The 14,529-nt window shown below is 40.2% G+C and overlaps 1 protein-coding gene across 2 annotated transcripts in view; it reads right to left on the bottom strand.

Moving 5' to 3' along the window:
* ahrra (aryl-hydrocarbon receptor repressor a) overlaps positions 1–14,529 on the bottom strand; it is a 66,690-nt gene that overhangs the window by 15,189 nt on the left and 36,972 nt on the right. Inside the window, exons 1-2 of one of the 2 annotated variants that reach the window (XM_027274392.1) lie at positions 4,888–5,225; positions 746–864 (exon numbers count right to left, since the gene is read on the bottom strand). Coding sequence is in view for 1 of the 2 variants with exons in the window: in XM_010743738.3 (XP_010742040.2) it covers positions 746–864 (119 nt within the window). In the remaining variant the exon portion in view is untranslated. Of the gene's footprint in view, positions 1–745; positions 865–4,887; positions 5,226–14,529 lie in introns of those variants that run through there. The other variant, XM_010743738.3, reaches the window with a different exon arrangement.

The following is a 14,529-nucleotide window of genomic DNA, read 5'->3' as shown; positions in this document are numbered from 1 at the left end:
TTTTGTCAGAATTTAACAAAACAACTTCAATAAAAAATGGTTTTATATATAATCACTTTTTTTTAAATTGCATTGTGTGCAATGTGTATGTATTCATCATAGCCAAATTGTCCTGATATCATGTTAGAATAACAATAAATTACTTGTCATACCTAAAAATATATGAACTTATAATTAATCTGTGGTTAAAATCTGATTAAAGGTCCTGGGTCAACTGACAAAAAACAAATCTGCTTGCTCTAATTACTGTTGACAGGCTTGGTGTGCTCTTCTCACACTCTTCTGCTCACTTTCACACACGACCACATGCATTAAGACAAAGATGCACTCACACAGACACACACACATGACTGGCTGCTCGAGCCGCCAATGTGTGTGATTCCCCACCTCCTTCATCAGCTCTGACACTACTGTCTCACCCTTATGTCACGCAACACCACAGCTCTGCAAAGGAGGTCAGGGCAAAGGGCGAAGGGTACACACACACACACACACACACATACAAACTCCCCCCACCCTCACCCCAATTCATACTCAGTCTCTCAGACAAAAATGGTATCCTGACTGGCATGTATGCAAACTGGAGAGCATTTCATCGGTGTTGACGTGCAGGTGAAGAGTACAACCAAACAGGCAACGATATGATAATCACACATACACACACATACTACTTTCTGTCCAAGAGAACATGAACAGAAATATTACACAAGTTACACATACAAAAAACAGCCATGTGGTTTCTTACTTCCAGCAGGAGGCTGCTTTCATTGACACCGGTGCCCAGTGCAAGGCTCTCTTTCCTGGGTTCAGGGTTAGAAGAAGATGTGCTGGTAATGTGCTTCCTGGAGGTCTTATCTGGGTTCCCTATAAGACATAAAAAGAAAAAGTTAAATAAACTACGTAAAGTGTCTGTGGTTACAAGCGGGTGGAAATAAAACATAAACAAAAGATGAAAATCTCTACATTCATATAAACGTCATACAAGCAGGGGTATGTTGTAATATGCTGCATCCAGGGTCTGAAGAGTAAAATCAAGCATATCATACATAGGTCAAATTCTTGGCTTTAAGAAAGATAACCACATTGATTCTGTTTTCCAAAGTATGCTTAATAATTCTCCCACAACCTCTGTGATATGGCAGTGAGACAGTTGGACCGGCACTCAGGCATGTGGCGGACACATTAACTCTATCAGTCTCATTTTGCACTGTGCTAACGCCAGGTATTAGACTGTGTGGTGAGCCCATATAACGAGACAAAACAGTGGAGGATTTTTATGACTTAACAGGATTCGTCTCACACGATATGACCACATGCACACGTAAAGCTCACTTGTACATGCAGGGTGAGACATTTAGGAGTTTTATTTATATTATAAATCAAACATAATCTGTTGATGAAGCGAGAAAATACATTTTTTGCTGATTGAAGAGATTCTGAACAGTAGGTTACTTTAAAAAATTTACAGTTCAAAAAGGGTCTGCAATGTTCTCCATTAAAATTCTGTGAAGACAAGTGTCGTCCTTGAGAAAATCAGCGCTGCTATTCTTTAGCTGAGCCTGACCTCTGACCTCCTTGCGGAGGGGGGCAACACAAAAGAAAATTTTGCCTATGTATCTCAAGTATGGTCCTCTGAAGAGTCCTTAATGGTCTGAAACTCAATAAAGGAAATTTCTACATTTCATTCCACTTGGACAATGTAAAGAATGGCGTGATGAGGGCCGGTGTAATCTCTTCACACACACACTGCTGTTCAAGGCAACATCAGCCTGCCTCTTCCCCACTTTCCTGTTCTGTTATGCCGTCTGATATTTAATAAATTAGAAAGTACCAAAGTTATAAAAAATATTACAAATTCACACTCAAAGCCACACTCCATCAATCACTATACATGTACTATGTTTATTCTACCTTAGAGTAAGGCCTATCTACTACCTTACCAGTGTGTATACATGCAATTAGCCTATACAAGTGTGGCGTGCAGAACTGTCACATGTGCATTGGTGACGTGTGTGTTGCGTGTTGGAGGCATGTTTGCGTGTTTCTCTTATGGGTGTGCTGTCAGGGGGCATGTGGCTCACTCCAAGAGATCAGCCCTCTGCTCCGCCACTCACTGTAGCAGGCACAGATTAGTCACGCAACACACGCACACACACCATCCACAACCTCATTATGAAAAACTATCTAAGTATGTATGTGTGTATCTTCCGATGCTTCGTACAGTCCCCACCCCCCACCAAATAACCCCATTACAGATTTCATTCCTCCCCCTTTAACCTTATACCATCTCCTTTCCTCTGTCCATCCCCCCCATCGCCCCGACCCCATCAACCTTTCTTCTACTGTCCTCCTCCTCCTTCTCATCTCTGCACCCTTTTCTTTGTTCAACTCAGCGTTGCGGGCGACTGGCAACCGATTTCGTGATGCTGGAAGAGTTTTCCGTCTCTTAATTCCACTCTGAAGCACGCAATGCTAAAGCACCCATCATTTTTGTTTTATCCGTACATTTTTTGTCTGGATTAAATTTTTTTCACATTTTAATAATTTATTTCGCCAGTTGCAACAGTAGGTTTATTCAAGCTATGAGTGAAAATAAAGGCTGTAATGTACTCCTCTGCTGCTGAAAATCCGGTTAAACGCTGATGACTGCACTGACAGGCAGCTTCGCAAAAACTCATAAATGCCAATAATAACGTTAAGTATTTTGTCATCACCTCCACAAGGTGCAAACACGTACAAACAAACAGACTCAGACAGCCACACACACACACAAAACTATTCTCTTCAATCACCGCAAAATCATCCAACCAGTGGAAAGTAGTGCAGAGGGAAATGAATCTAATAAGCCTCTTTATTTTCCTCCTTCAACGCCTCATGTATTTTTGTTTTCTCTCTTACGGCAGCTTTTGGAGAGGATGCAGCGTCAGGAAAGACAAACATATGGGATGATTAATTATCGGCACCAGCACTTCCTCTGCCAACAATACAGGCTTTATTCATCATCGCTCGTGTCTTCGGGTTTGCTTTTCTTTGCCTCTATTTTCTCCCTCTCTGGTCTAAAAAGGAAAACAGAGTAGGTAATGGTGAGGCGTTTATGTGCTCTGTGTGAGCGCGGAGTGTTAAGTAAAAAGTGACAAGTAGAGGGATGTGGATGCTGCCAAAGGGTGAGGCTGTAAGTGTCTAGCTCCTTGAGTCGACCAGGTCTGTCTTTCCACTTCCACTTTGTACACACAAAAAAAAAAATTAGGACCACCCGCCAAATATTAAGCTACAGTATGCCTCAATTTGCTCAATTGAAGTAATAATTGTCTTCAATTGGCTCAGAGAACACCTCGGAGGAGCGACCATGGCGCCTATAATGACCTCAAAAGAGTCTGATTTATTGAAGTGAAAGGATAAAATTACATAAAGGAATATGATGGAAAGAGGCTGGTTGTAAAATGCGATAAGATTGTGCCATGATAATTATTTCTTATGCTTCTGTTAGAGTGAAAAAGAAGCTATGTGTCCCTCTACAAAACTTTCACTACTGCTTGAATGAGAGCACGCAAGAAAAAAGAGTGTGAGTGTATGTATGTGTGAGTCCCCATCAATCAGATATTAATTTCTTCAACCTCTAGGGGGTGATTTGAGTTTGGCCATGTAGCACACGGGTGTGCACCGCACAGTCTGGGTGTGTTTGTCTGTTTTCAACACCCTCTCCACTAAAGCCACTTCCTCCCACCAAAAGCAGCTGAAAAAAGAGAAATATGACGAGGAAACAGAGAAGAGAAAGAAGAAAGGGGGAGAGAGGTCTCTGTGGGCTCATAGTTTAACTGACATGCTTTAAGTCTGGGGATAATGGAGATAAAACACAAAGAAATGTCTCACAAAATGATGAAAAACGCAGGGATGAATATTTCAATACAATCCTGTACATTAGAGCATTAGATTCAAAGATGGCATGGCATGACATTATGTTGAAGAGCGCTGCTGAAGGGTGTTGCATGACTCAAAGCGTTTTTAAAAATCGTGAGTACAAGAGTAGCATGCATTTTAAACTGAATGGTAATACTCCAGGTCCGTTCTTTAGATCATGTTCCTATCCAGAGCAATATGCGGTGAAAAGCAGGTAAGTGTTCATACATGGCTGCTCATAGACACAACACCAGCTGTTGCACGGTTTTAACCTGGGACCTACCAGCCTGCATGCATGCTACTCTAAATCGAGTCGAACAGGTGGTTATTGCTCCATACTATAAGTTTGTCATTTGTAGCTGAAACTAAATTATTTTCTGAGGATATAAATATATAATTTTATTAAGTGACAAGCAGTGGGGAAAAGTAATTAAATACTTTTACACAAGTACTGACTTAACATTTATTTGACAGCTATGGCTACTTATTATTTTACAGATGAATTACATTTTAGGAACAAAATATAAAGTTTTAAAAAATATGATGGCCTGTTGTAGTTTAACTACCAAACAGTATATAAAGTAGCTCCAATTACTTGGACCAACTACAAGACTGAAATGCATCTGAAAATTGTATGTAATAATATCATTTATAGTTAATAGTTAAATGACACTTATATTTTTCTGCATTATGAATACTTTTACTTTTGATTTTTGAGCATATTTGCTGATAATACTTACCTAGTCTTACTTAAGTGAAGTGAATTTTAAGGCAGGCACCCTAACCCTAACTCTTTGCAATATTTATACTTTTACATAAGCATGGGATCTAAATATTTCCTCCACAACTCAAGAGAAAGTCTTTCTGTCCACACTTTTTGAAACTAAATTTTCCCTGTCAGAGGTTTGATGTATTTTAAAATGTCTCCCAATTTAAAAGCGTCCCACAAACACATCCATGTGATCTATCTGTGCTCGGGCTCTCCCTCACCCTGATTTCAGTAGCATGGGTGCCATCTTTTGGCAGCTGATCGTCTGCTGTGTGTTTGGCTTGTAAAGACCTGAACATGCAAGCCCTGTGCAGCACAGCAGTCCCTCCCCTCCCACAAGGCTTGCGTGAGTAGAGAAAACTGTGTGTGTGTGTTGAGGTTGGGTTGGCTTACAGCCACTTCCTTTGCCTATTCCCGCCCCCTTCCCTTGGTGCTCTTCTTCTTCTCTCTCTCGCTCTCTCTCTCTCTCTCTCTTTCTCTCTCTCTCTCTCTGTTGGTGTTGCTCTCTCTACAGTGGATTTCCTGTGCCTGTGTGGAGAGAGAGAGAGAGAGAGAGAGAGAGAGGGAAAGAGAGAGAGAAGCTGGCTGATCAAGGGCTGGTTGTCACGCGAGCGAGCCGTCTGTCAATCTCTCCCCCCCTTCCTCCTGACAGGGTGCTGGCGGCCGGCCAAGGCCTTGCGTGCAAGCCGGTGAGCCACATTAGCCCATAAAGAATTTCATAATAGCAACAGCTGTTAAATATTGATGACTGCTGGCAAGCACTCAATGGTGCTCCGCAAAAAGGTTAAGCCTGCACTGTAATGGAAGCTAATACTTCATTATGCCACAGATCAAATGTCCGGATCTCGCCCAGTCCAAATCCAGCCCTTACAATTTCAACTTTTTTCTTGTTTTTGTAATGTGGCAAAGAGAGAGAGAGAAAAAAAAGATTCACTGAGAGAAGCTTTGGCATTTTTAATAACTTTTTGAAGACCAACAGGAGCTTTTTCCACTTATTTAATTCTGTCCCAGTTGATGGATACACACACTATGTGCTAAATGATTTGATCTTAAATCATCCTTCATACTCTACGGTATTAACACTGGACTGAGGTCTATACTCTTTCCAATATTGCTTTGAATGAGGATGTTTTGAGTCCACTCCCGACATATAAGATTACATTTGAAGGGATAGGCTGCCAAGATTTAGAGCAATTCCTTTTGTCTGCTAACAAAACAACATCTACAAAAAGTGCTTTTCTTGGAGGCAGGGTAGGAATCACAAGTATTCATCTTTCAGTGGAGATTATAATGTGAATGAGTGATGTTTTGTGGGGAGTGTGCATGCAGGGCTGTTGGGGGAAGTCTATCTCTTAAGAAGCAAAAAAAAAAAGAAAAGAAAGAAAAGAAAGAAAAGATTCCTGAATAGAACATAAACAAAGGCCTTGGTTGTGCGCCTAGATACTGAAGCGAAGGGGAAGTGATATTATGACAAAGCAAATGGGATCACAAAGATTGGAGGTCGGGATGTAAACTCAATTGTTTCCACTTCTCTGTTTTGGTTGGCAAGCAGACGCACCAGTCACCATGTTGTACAGGAGTAATACATCTCGACACATGAGCCCTTGGGCAAAACAGACTTGTATGGCAACTATTCTACAGCGTGTATACTGCTACTGTATGTGGCTTGACTATACTGTGCATCATAAAACTGGCGCCACGTGCTTACACACACGCTGGAGGACTATTATTGCAATCATAATACTTAAGTCATCTAACTACTTCTATAAATAGAGAACATGACTGATTGTGGCGCACATGTTTTATGTGAGCGTGATGTTTGTCTGCTGAGAAAACTGGTTTTCTGATGAACCCTCTGAAAGAGTGACACAATGCAGAGCCAGCTCAAAGGCTGTCTAAACACTCTTAAATTTGGCTTGTCAAGCCTTTGGGAAAATTAACCACAACATAAGGCAACGCGGTGCAATATTTATACAGACAATTAGAAAAACTAACAGGATGCAAATGGATGGAGGCCCAAGGAGAATGTGCTTCAGCGTGAAATGATGTGCTCTCTGCTTATACACACACAGGCTGCATTCAGTCCTGTGTTGCGTGAGATGAGCCAGTTATGCAGGAAAGATTTTTAATTTGACTGTACTCAAATGAATGCAACAGTGTATTTTCTAATTGAAGACAACAAGATACTCCAGTTTTCCTGCCGTTGCCTAGGATCTGACATGTTCCACCAGCCAAACATCGACCCTGGCGCTCACTCCGCTCAGCGGGGGTGAACTCAGGATACAAACTCCCTCATGAGTCACATATATCGTAGCAATAACCCTGCCTGGAGACTAAACGACAGCACACATGTACGCCCTCTGAAGCCTGCATGTACAATTCACTGTTGCAGAAACATAATGGAAGTATATTTTGTGGGAGTTGAGGGGAAACTCTATTGTTACGTCTATTCTCCACCCTCTTCAGTGTGTCTCCTTTGCTTCTATATTTGAACCAAACTTCCTGATAGGCTCATTCAAAGGGGGTCCAATTAATTTCCTTCTTGGGGATCTCAGTGTCCACACATACTTTGTCATTGTGTTAAAATTATGAACTTGCAGAGGGTAAATTTTTTACTCCAGCCTTTTAATTGTTGCCATTAAAAGTAACAGTAATAATTAACAAATTTCTAATCCGAAATAAAAGGAGCTCCTGCATCCTCCATCAGCTCTTGCAGACATGTGAGTGTTTGCGTGGTTACTCTATAAATAGCTTTTCCTCGGATTCCTGTTTTGATGAGGATAGCTGTGGTTTGTTGCTCTCTCAAGGAGCTGGTGGTTAATAAAAGTTGCATTCAGGAACCCCACCTGGCCACAATAAAGCACAAGCCTTCTATTTCTGTACTCACACAATCTCCATTTTCACAAGAGATTCAAGAGCACGAAATTAACGTACAGCATGTCTCTTTAAACTGTAAAGTTTATGTGCACATGGTTGCTGTGAAGCTCATCTCACTGATTTTTAATGAGAGATAAATTTGAAATGAAAACCTCTCGTGCTTTATAAACAAACAAGAAGCTTGGAAACAGATGTGCCATGAGAGGTGGATTTAATGTTTTAAATTAAATATGATTGGAATTGCAGAGGGGGAAAAAACAGGGATGAAGAGAGAGCAAAGAGTGAAACACTGACAAGGGATAAATTATTTTTTGGTTCCTCATAAGGAGAGTTATTTAGGTCTAGGCCTTGGTCCAAAATGTCTAAAGTAAATTGCTTCATCAAAATCTAAACTGGACCTGCAGAGCACAGGACCGTTGGCTCACAATGTACAGAATAAACAACCATAAAGTGTTTATTATATAACTCTCATTTCACTCACTCGTCTGCACTATTTACCACTGCATTTTTTTTATTGCATTTTAGTGCATTTGACTCTCCTGCTTTTTTTTTTTATAAAGTCAGAAAACTCAGGGAATAATTATTAGTTTTCTACCCCTGTACTTTAGTCTCGCTGCATTCCTGCACAAGAGGGGAGGAGGGCAGGAGAAAGACGGAGAGTAGAGCCGGGGTTAGAGTCTGCAGCGCTACATGCACCTCCACTTTTAGAAAAATGCTGGCTCCTTGTGTTGCGTGCCAACCAGTGTCACTCTCATTGCTCAAAATAACAGGGAGAAAGAAGCACAACAAGCACTGATTATCCCTCTCGTATTCTCTTCCCCGTTGGCCAGTCAAAAGCAGTCATCGCCTGTTTTGTGGTCACTACAAACAGAACGCTCAACAGGTTTTCTGGAAAAGAACCACACCTTTCATGAATAGTTGATTTCATCTGTGATCCTTTTTTTTTTTTTTTTTTTTTTTTTATCCATACAGCCTCTACATAACAAGAGGCTAATCTGTTAAAAAGATTATGGAGCTGTTTCGGCCCATTGAGGCAAGTAATAATGGGCAGATGGTCCCTCAGGCTGAATCCATATGGGAGGGAAACTACACTAATGCTGCTGTAGCACGCAATGCTAAACAAATGCTAACCACTGAGAAGGGGTGGAAAAGAGTACTTTACGACTTCAACAAGTCGTGTTCATTTGCTGAGCTTTTACTCAAGAAGGCATCGGTTTAGTGGAATACAAAGTGGCTACTAATGACTTCAGTGGAAGTGCATGCAATGCTAAGCATGAAACATGTGGAAATACAGTACAGAGGTACTTTAACAGTACATTACTGTAACTCTGCTGGGGCAAACCGTCTCCAAAACATCATGAACTAAAACACACCTGTTTTCAGCTTTGTGACAATGCATTTGAGCTAATCCAGTGGGGTTTATATAGTTTACTTAGCCTGAGAAGTAGGAGAATTCTTAATCCTTCAAGTAAAAAAAAAAAAAACAGTTTGTCCCTTGAAGAATTGACACCAAAACACTGCACACATACACACACACACCTACAAACACACAAAAAGGCCCACCAATGTGTAATTAAATGGGTGTGAGGTGGTTAATGTGTCCCGGGTTGAGGGGGATCAAGTGATGGACGTGATGCTGATCATGCTTTATGCATGAAAGCCATTAACCTGTCAGTCAGCAGACACTATCAGAGGTGTTATGTATCCGCTGTGCTTCTGTGTGTGTACCTGTGTGACCAGGACCAATCTGTGAAGCACGTAATCTAGAGCAATAGCATGATGCAGTATTTAAGATCTCTCTCTCTCTCGCTCAACCTGGAGCCACAGTTCAGCTTACTGTCGTCGCCACACTGGAGCCGTTCAGAGTATTAATAGCATCTTTCATTACATTGAAGTCCATCCAGAAATAAAGGTAATAAATAAATAAAGGTTTCAGTACTGAGCATGAGAGGGACTGACCCTGTTTGTGATACAAGATCTAACAGTTTTAACCTGAATTAATTTCACATATCATCACCTTAACATGTCTACTTGTCTCCCGTGTTTTCGTCATCAGCAATATCACACAACAATTTGGCCTCTGACAGGGCTAATTCATTAAGCGACACGCTAACCCAACAATAATCTGATTATCTTTCCCCTAACACCTCGCCCCTGCGTTGCAGGGTATTAGGTCGGGGCAGCAGGTCAACACTGGATGCTCAAAGACCAGATGCCAATGGCGTCTCAGCTGCTTTGACACCAAAACCTCAAACATGATGTGTGTGAAAATTTCAAAACGGGCAAAAAAGAGGACAGATTTACAACCATGTACAATAAAAATCTTAACAAGTGTTTCAGTTCAAATAGTGCTAAAATGCAAGGTGCATTAAAGCTTAATCAACAACTTGATTAATCTCATTTTTAGTAAGGAAGCTTTTCTACATTGACAACATCAAAAATTATGAATGGACACTTGAGTATCAGCTACTGACTGCTCTAATCCTACAACAATAGCATTGGCTTTCCATAAAACCCTTTTGTTCCAGGCATGGACTCAGGAAGGACAGGTGAAAACTAAGTGAGGTGAAATCAGCGTGATATCCTTTGTCAGGTCTGGGCATATCGTGACTGTCCACTTCACATTCTCCCATCTGTGGTCCTTGCATGTCATCACAACACTCTAATCCAAGCCTGTTTATACCAACAGTGTTTGCTCTGATCACTTCATTTGGCTCAGGGAGGGAGGAAATATACCCCCTGTGCTATCTCCCAGCAGGCGATACGTGTATTTGTGTGTGTGTGTATGTGTGTGTTGGGGGGGGTGGAGGGTTTGATGGGGAGCGATGGTGGGATCACGCAAGCTTGCTAAAACAGGCAAAGTCAGGAGAGAGTCACGCATGGTAGGGCTTTGCTGTAGATGCCACTCTGTCGCCACTCTACTTCCTGGCATCTGGTGTTCTCGTGATGCTACGAGTGTATATATGTACGTGTTTGTGTTATGTTTAATTCCCAACCAACTGAAGAGATTTTTTCACAGTGTAAACAAACACCGACTTGTCTGCCCTCTCTAAACAGGCTGTCGCTCTGAATAGGAAGACTATTTTTCTCACTGCACATGCAAAGCTGCCAACTGTAGCACACTCCGACACATTGACTGGAGCTGGATGTGAAAGTATTTTTGTTAAAGGGGCACGCCACCTGTTTTGTCTAGAAAGTCAGTTTACTACTGTATAGAAGCTCAACTTAGCCTGTGAGCTAAGAAAATAACCCTGATGATGTCATAGTGATGTCATCCAGGAGCCAGGTTATGACACAAAGCCTGTGTTACAATCTGAGTTTGTTCATTTGAAGAGAAGTCGGCATTTACAAGACAAAGAGGGTCTAAGTAAAATATGCAATTAGTGGCATTATAGGAAATGTAGTGTTTTAAAACTTCACTTATAGACATACACAAACTAAAAATCATGATATTTCGGCTTCTGCGGCACCAATTGTGACCATTTATTTTTTTAAGTTTGTCTCTTGTGAGTGCAATATCAAATCATTGAAGTACTCATTTAATCCAAAGTAAGGAGTTATTTTACAGAACAAGACCTGTCTCACATTTCCATTTTAAAGTCATCTGCACAAGCCATTACTTTTCCAGCCAATTTTAGTATAACAAAACAAAGAGATCATGGCCAAAACAGACCTGCTATCAGTATTTAGTTCACTAATACCCTGAACAAGTTCGACGGGTTTAAAGAAGTTATTAAAAAGAAAATGCTCATCTGGGCTTTGAGCTACAAGTTGTCATTTTCTTACTAGATTAGGTTAACAATGTATACAGAAGTGTCTGTAGCATTAGAGATAGGTAGGGCTGCGATATGGTTATGGTTAGGGCTAAGGGAATGACTGTAGTCAACGGAAGTCTTGGCAAAAATGTAAGTACAGTAGAACAAAAATGTTCCTGTGTTTATGCAAATGTGGTTTTGTGAGTCTATATTTGTGTCGATGACAAGGTCAGTCTTTATTTTTTGCTCTCTGTACACGAGTGTGCGTATAACACAGTTGTTTGTGTGCATATGTGTGTTTCATCATGGTGCTGATCTCATCACCATGTGATTCAATCTTCTCGTCCCACTAAAAAAAAAGATTCTGCTTCTCACGGAAGCAAAAAAGGATGCGGTAGTCAGCGAGTGTGTGTATTTGTATCAGGGAGAAAGAGGGGTTGTTTTAGACAACTAGGCAGAGTACAGTAAGGCGCAGGAGGGTCAGCAGACCAGATCGAGTGTCCCCGTCCACTGACCTAAAAGCCCTGAAACACACAAACAGACACAAACACTGAACTGTATGTTTCACTGCCTTGTACTTACTGTGGCTTTCAGCTGAGAATTCATTTTCACCTGGAAACTGAAAAATATTTTGTCCATATACATTTTCTTTGATTTTGGCCATTTTTCATGGAAAATAAAGTGGCTCTTTTTAGAAATTGATTCTAGTTAAACATTTTTCAAATAGTATTTAGATTATCATGGGAAAATAAAACTCTCTGGAGAAACTGAGGACATTCATATAAACTTTCCAATTTCTTTTAATGTCTGATTGCTGCGGGATAATGGCAAGTGACAAAAAAAATACCAGGCTGGATTTAAACCTTGAACAGTTAGAATAAATGTGGAGCATCTTGCCCAAATTAGATACAAACAGTCCTGATTTAGGAATTTCACATAGACAGTTATAGGATGAGTAAAACTGATCTATACATCTGTTTAGATGTTAAATTGTTCTTTTTTTTTTTTACAGACTTTTTAGAAATCTGGAGATGGTGAAGAGCAACTCCGCAATGCTGAGGCAAGGGATAAATGTGGAAACTGTTTCAGAGGGAATATTGTAGACTAATTTGATTCATGTAAATAGTAGGTAATATCCAGTCATTATATAATTAGATTTGTTTGGATTTATGTTACTTATGAAGACAGCTGCTTACAGAAATCCTGGATGAAATGCAAGATGAGATCATATGCATCTGATATTTGTTTTCAAGCTGGAGATAGAAATGTAATCAAACATAAATGCATGAATGTATCAGTCAAAGAATTAAAAAACAAAGATGGTTAGGGCACAGAATCCTGATGTGACTCCTGGAAAGTTTGTGCTTCAAAGAAATTCAGTTAAACAAAGGAAGGGAATTCCAGGGTCAAGGTTCAGAACGTCTTTTAAGGGAAAAGGCTCCTGACACAGTGGAACTCATACAGTGGATGCTGTAAGTTGAACCTAATTCGCGACACGCTTGTCAAACTAACCTTGCAATTATCGCCTCCACACTAATGAACCTCACATTACATTATGTGTGAGTAAACCACCATTTGGGCTCAGCAGCATATAAACTTCCAAATCGGCTCTTTGGTGTCGCCCTACAGCTGAAACCTGTGGCCAACACTGCTGGACCAGGGCCCATATCTGCCTCTATGTAACTCTGGTGTCTAATTCCATGCTGTCACTTCATTTGAAGGTTTACTATGCATCTAAGAAATCTTCTTAAGCCTCCTGGGCTGATAAACTCTTTAAAAACCCAAAAGTCCTGAAATGAAACAAAAAAAAATCAAGACTGTTTATCTTTGCTTCTGATGAGGTATAATTGTATGCAACAGGTAGTTCAACTTCTCTTACTCTCATCTATTCATGCTTATACATTTTTTTCTACATGCGTTGCAACACCCAATTTCCTCACAAAAATAATCAAGTTTTCATCTAATCAGATCTTGCAGCATTGCTAAGTGAGATGTCAGCTTTTATGAGACTGCTGCAGTCTTGTGGTTTCAAACCCAGACTCAGTAACTGAAGTAGCTAAGTCCACTGAGAGCTCCAAAGTCAACTTCAGTATCTTGGTTTGGTTTAACTCAAGCTACTTAGCTTGCATCTTCATAAATCACATATTACAACTCTCCACTCTTGCTGAGATAACCTTTAAATATATGAAATATTTAAAACAATTTGATGGCAATATTTTTTTGCTTTCATAAGCACAGCGTGCGATTTCCAGACAGAGAAACCACGGGTGAGACACCTCAAACCAAACATGTTTGAGGTAGAAGTGGAAGAACATGTGTTTTCAAAGCAGTTTATCTGGAGCTGCACAGCATTGTACTGTACGTCACTTTGCAAGCCAGTCCTCCAGTATTTTCTGCTCGCAACTGAAGTCTGATTTATGAGCAGGACCACAGAAATTCCTCTGCAATAGCTTCAGGATGTCTCTGGAATAAGAGCAATATCTCTGATTCGGGAAAGTATTAGCAGCTCAAAACATTGTAGAGTTATTGTGATCAAGTCACGCGAGGCACTGCATCCTCCTCCCTGTTGTATAAGGACATTATAAATTGTGGCATGCTTTCTGTTGTTTTGCTCATCAGCTCTGATGGGATGATTTTCCACAACTACCAGCTCAATAGACTAGACAAAAAACAGCATTTGGCTCGTACAGTGGTTTATTGATACTGACATTCATAAACAGAAATTTAGTGTACTGTTTCTTCAGTCCAACAATCCAACAGCTCCAGTACTTTGTCAATCATCACCTTGCTTCTAATTTATAATTTAATCCAGTGACTCTTGCAGTACTTCTGCAGTCACCAAGGGTACTTGAAAATATTGTGGCTCAACTAATTTGACAAAAAAGTGCATATGAATTTATTAAAATCCAGATTAATAGTTCAAAAGCAAAACGTAGTTGATAAATTCTTGGAATAGAAAGCTTATAGAAATAAATAAATATAATGTAAAGGATAAATGGTTGAAGTGTCATTTATTAAGTAGTACAAATGCAAACTTGACCAAGCTGACAAAAAAAATTATAATTTTTACCATAACATTAACAAACATGTTTGCAACATGATGTTGATGGACTTTAGTTGAGCTGACATGGCTGTGTGAGCACATCAGACCAAAAACATTTGAAAACAATTGATTCAGGAATGTATTAGTTGCTCAAAAAATTGTGGAGTTATTGTGACCAAGTCACGCGA

This window comes from Larimichthys crocea, chromosome XXIII, assembly GCF_000972845.2.
Source record: "Larimichthys crocea isolate SSNF chromosome XXIII, L_crocea_2.0, whole genome shotgun sequence".
NCBI lineage: Eukaryota > Metazoa > Chordata > Actinopteri > Sciaenidae > Larimichthys > Larimichthys crocea.
This window is presented reverse-complemented; position numbering and strand designations above follow the sequence as displayed.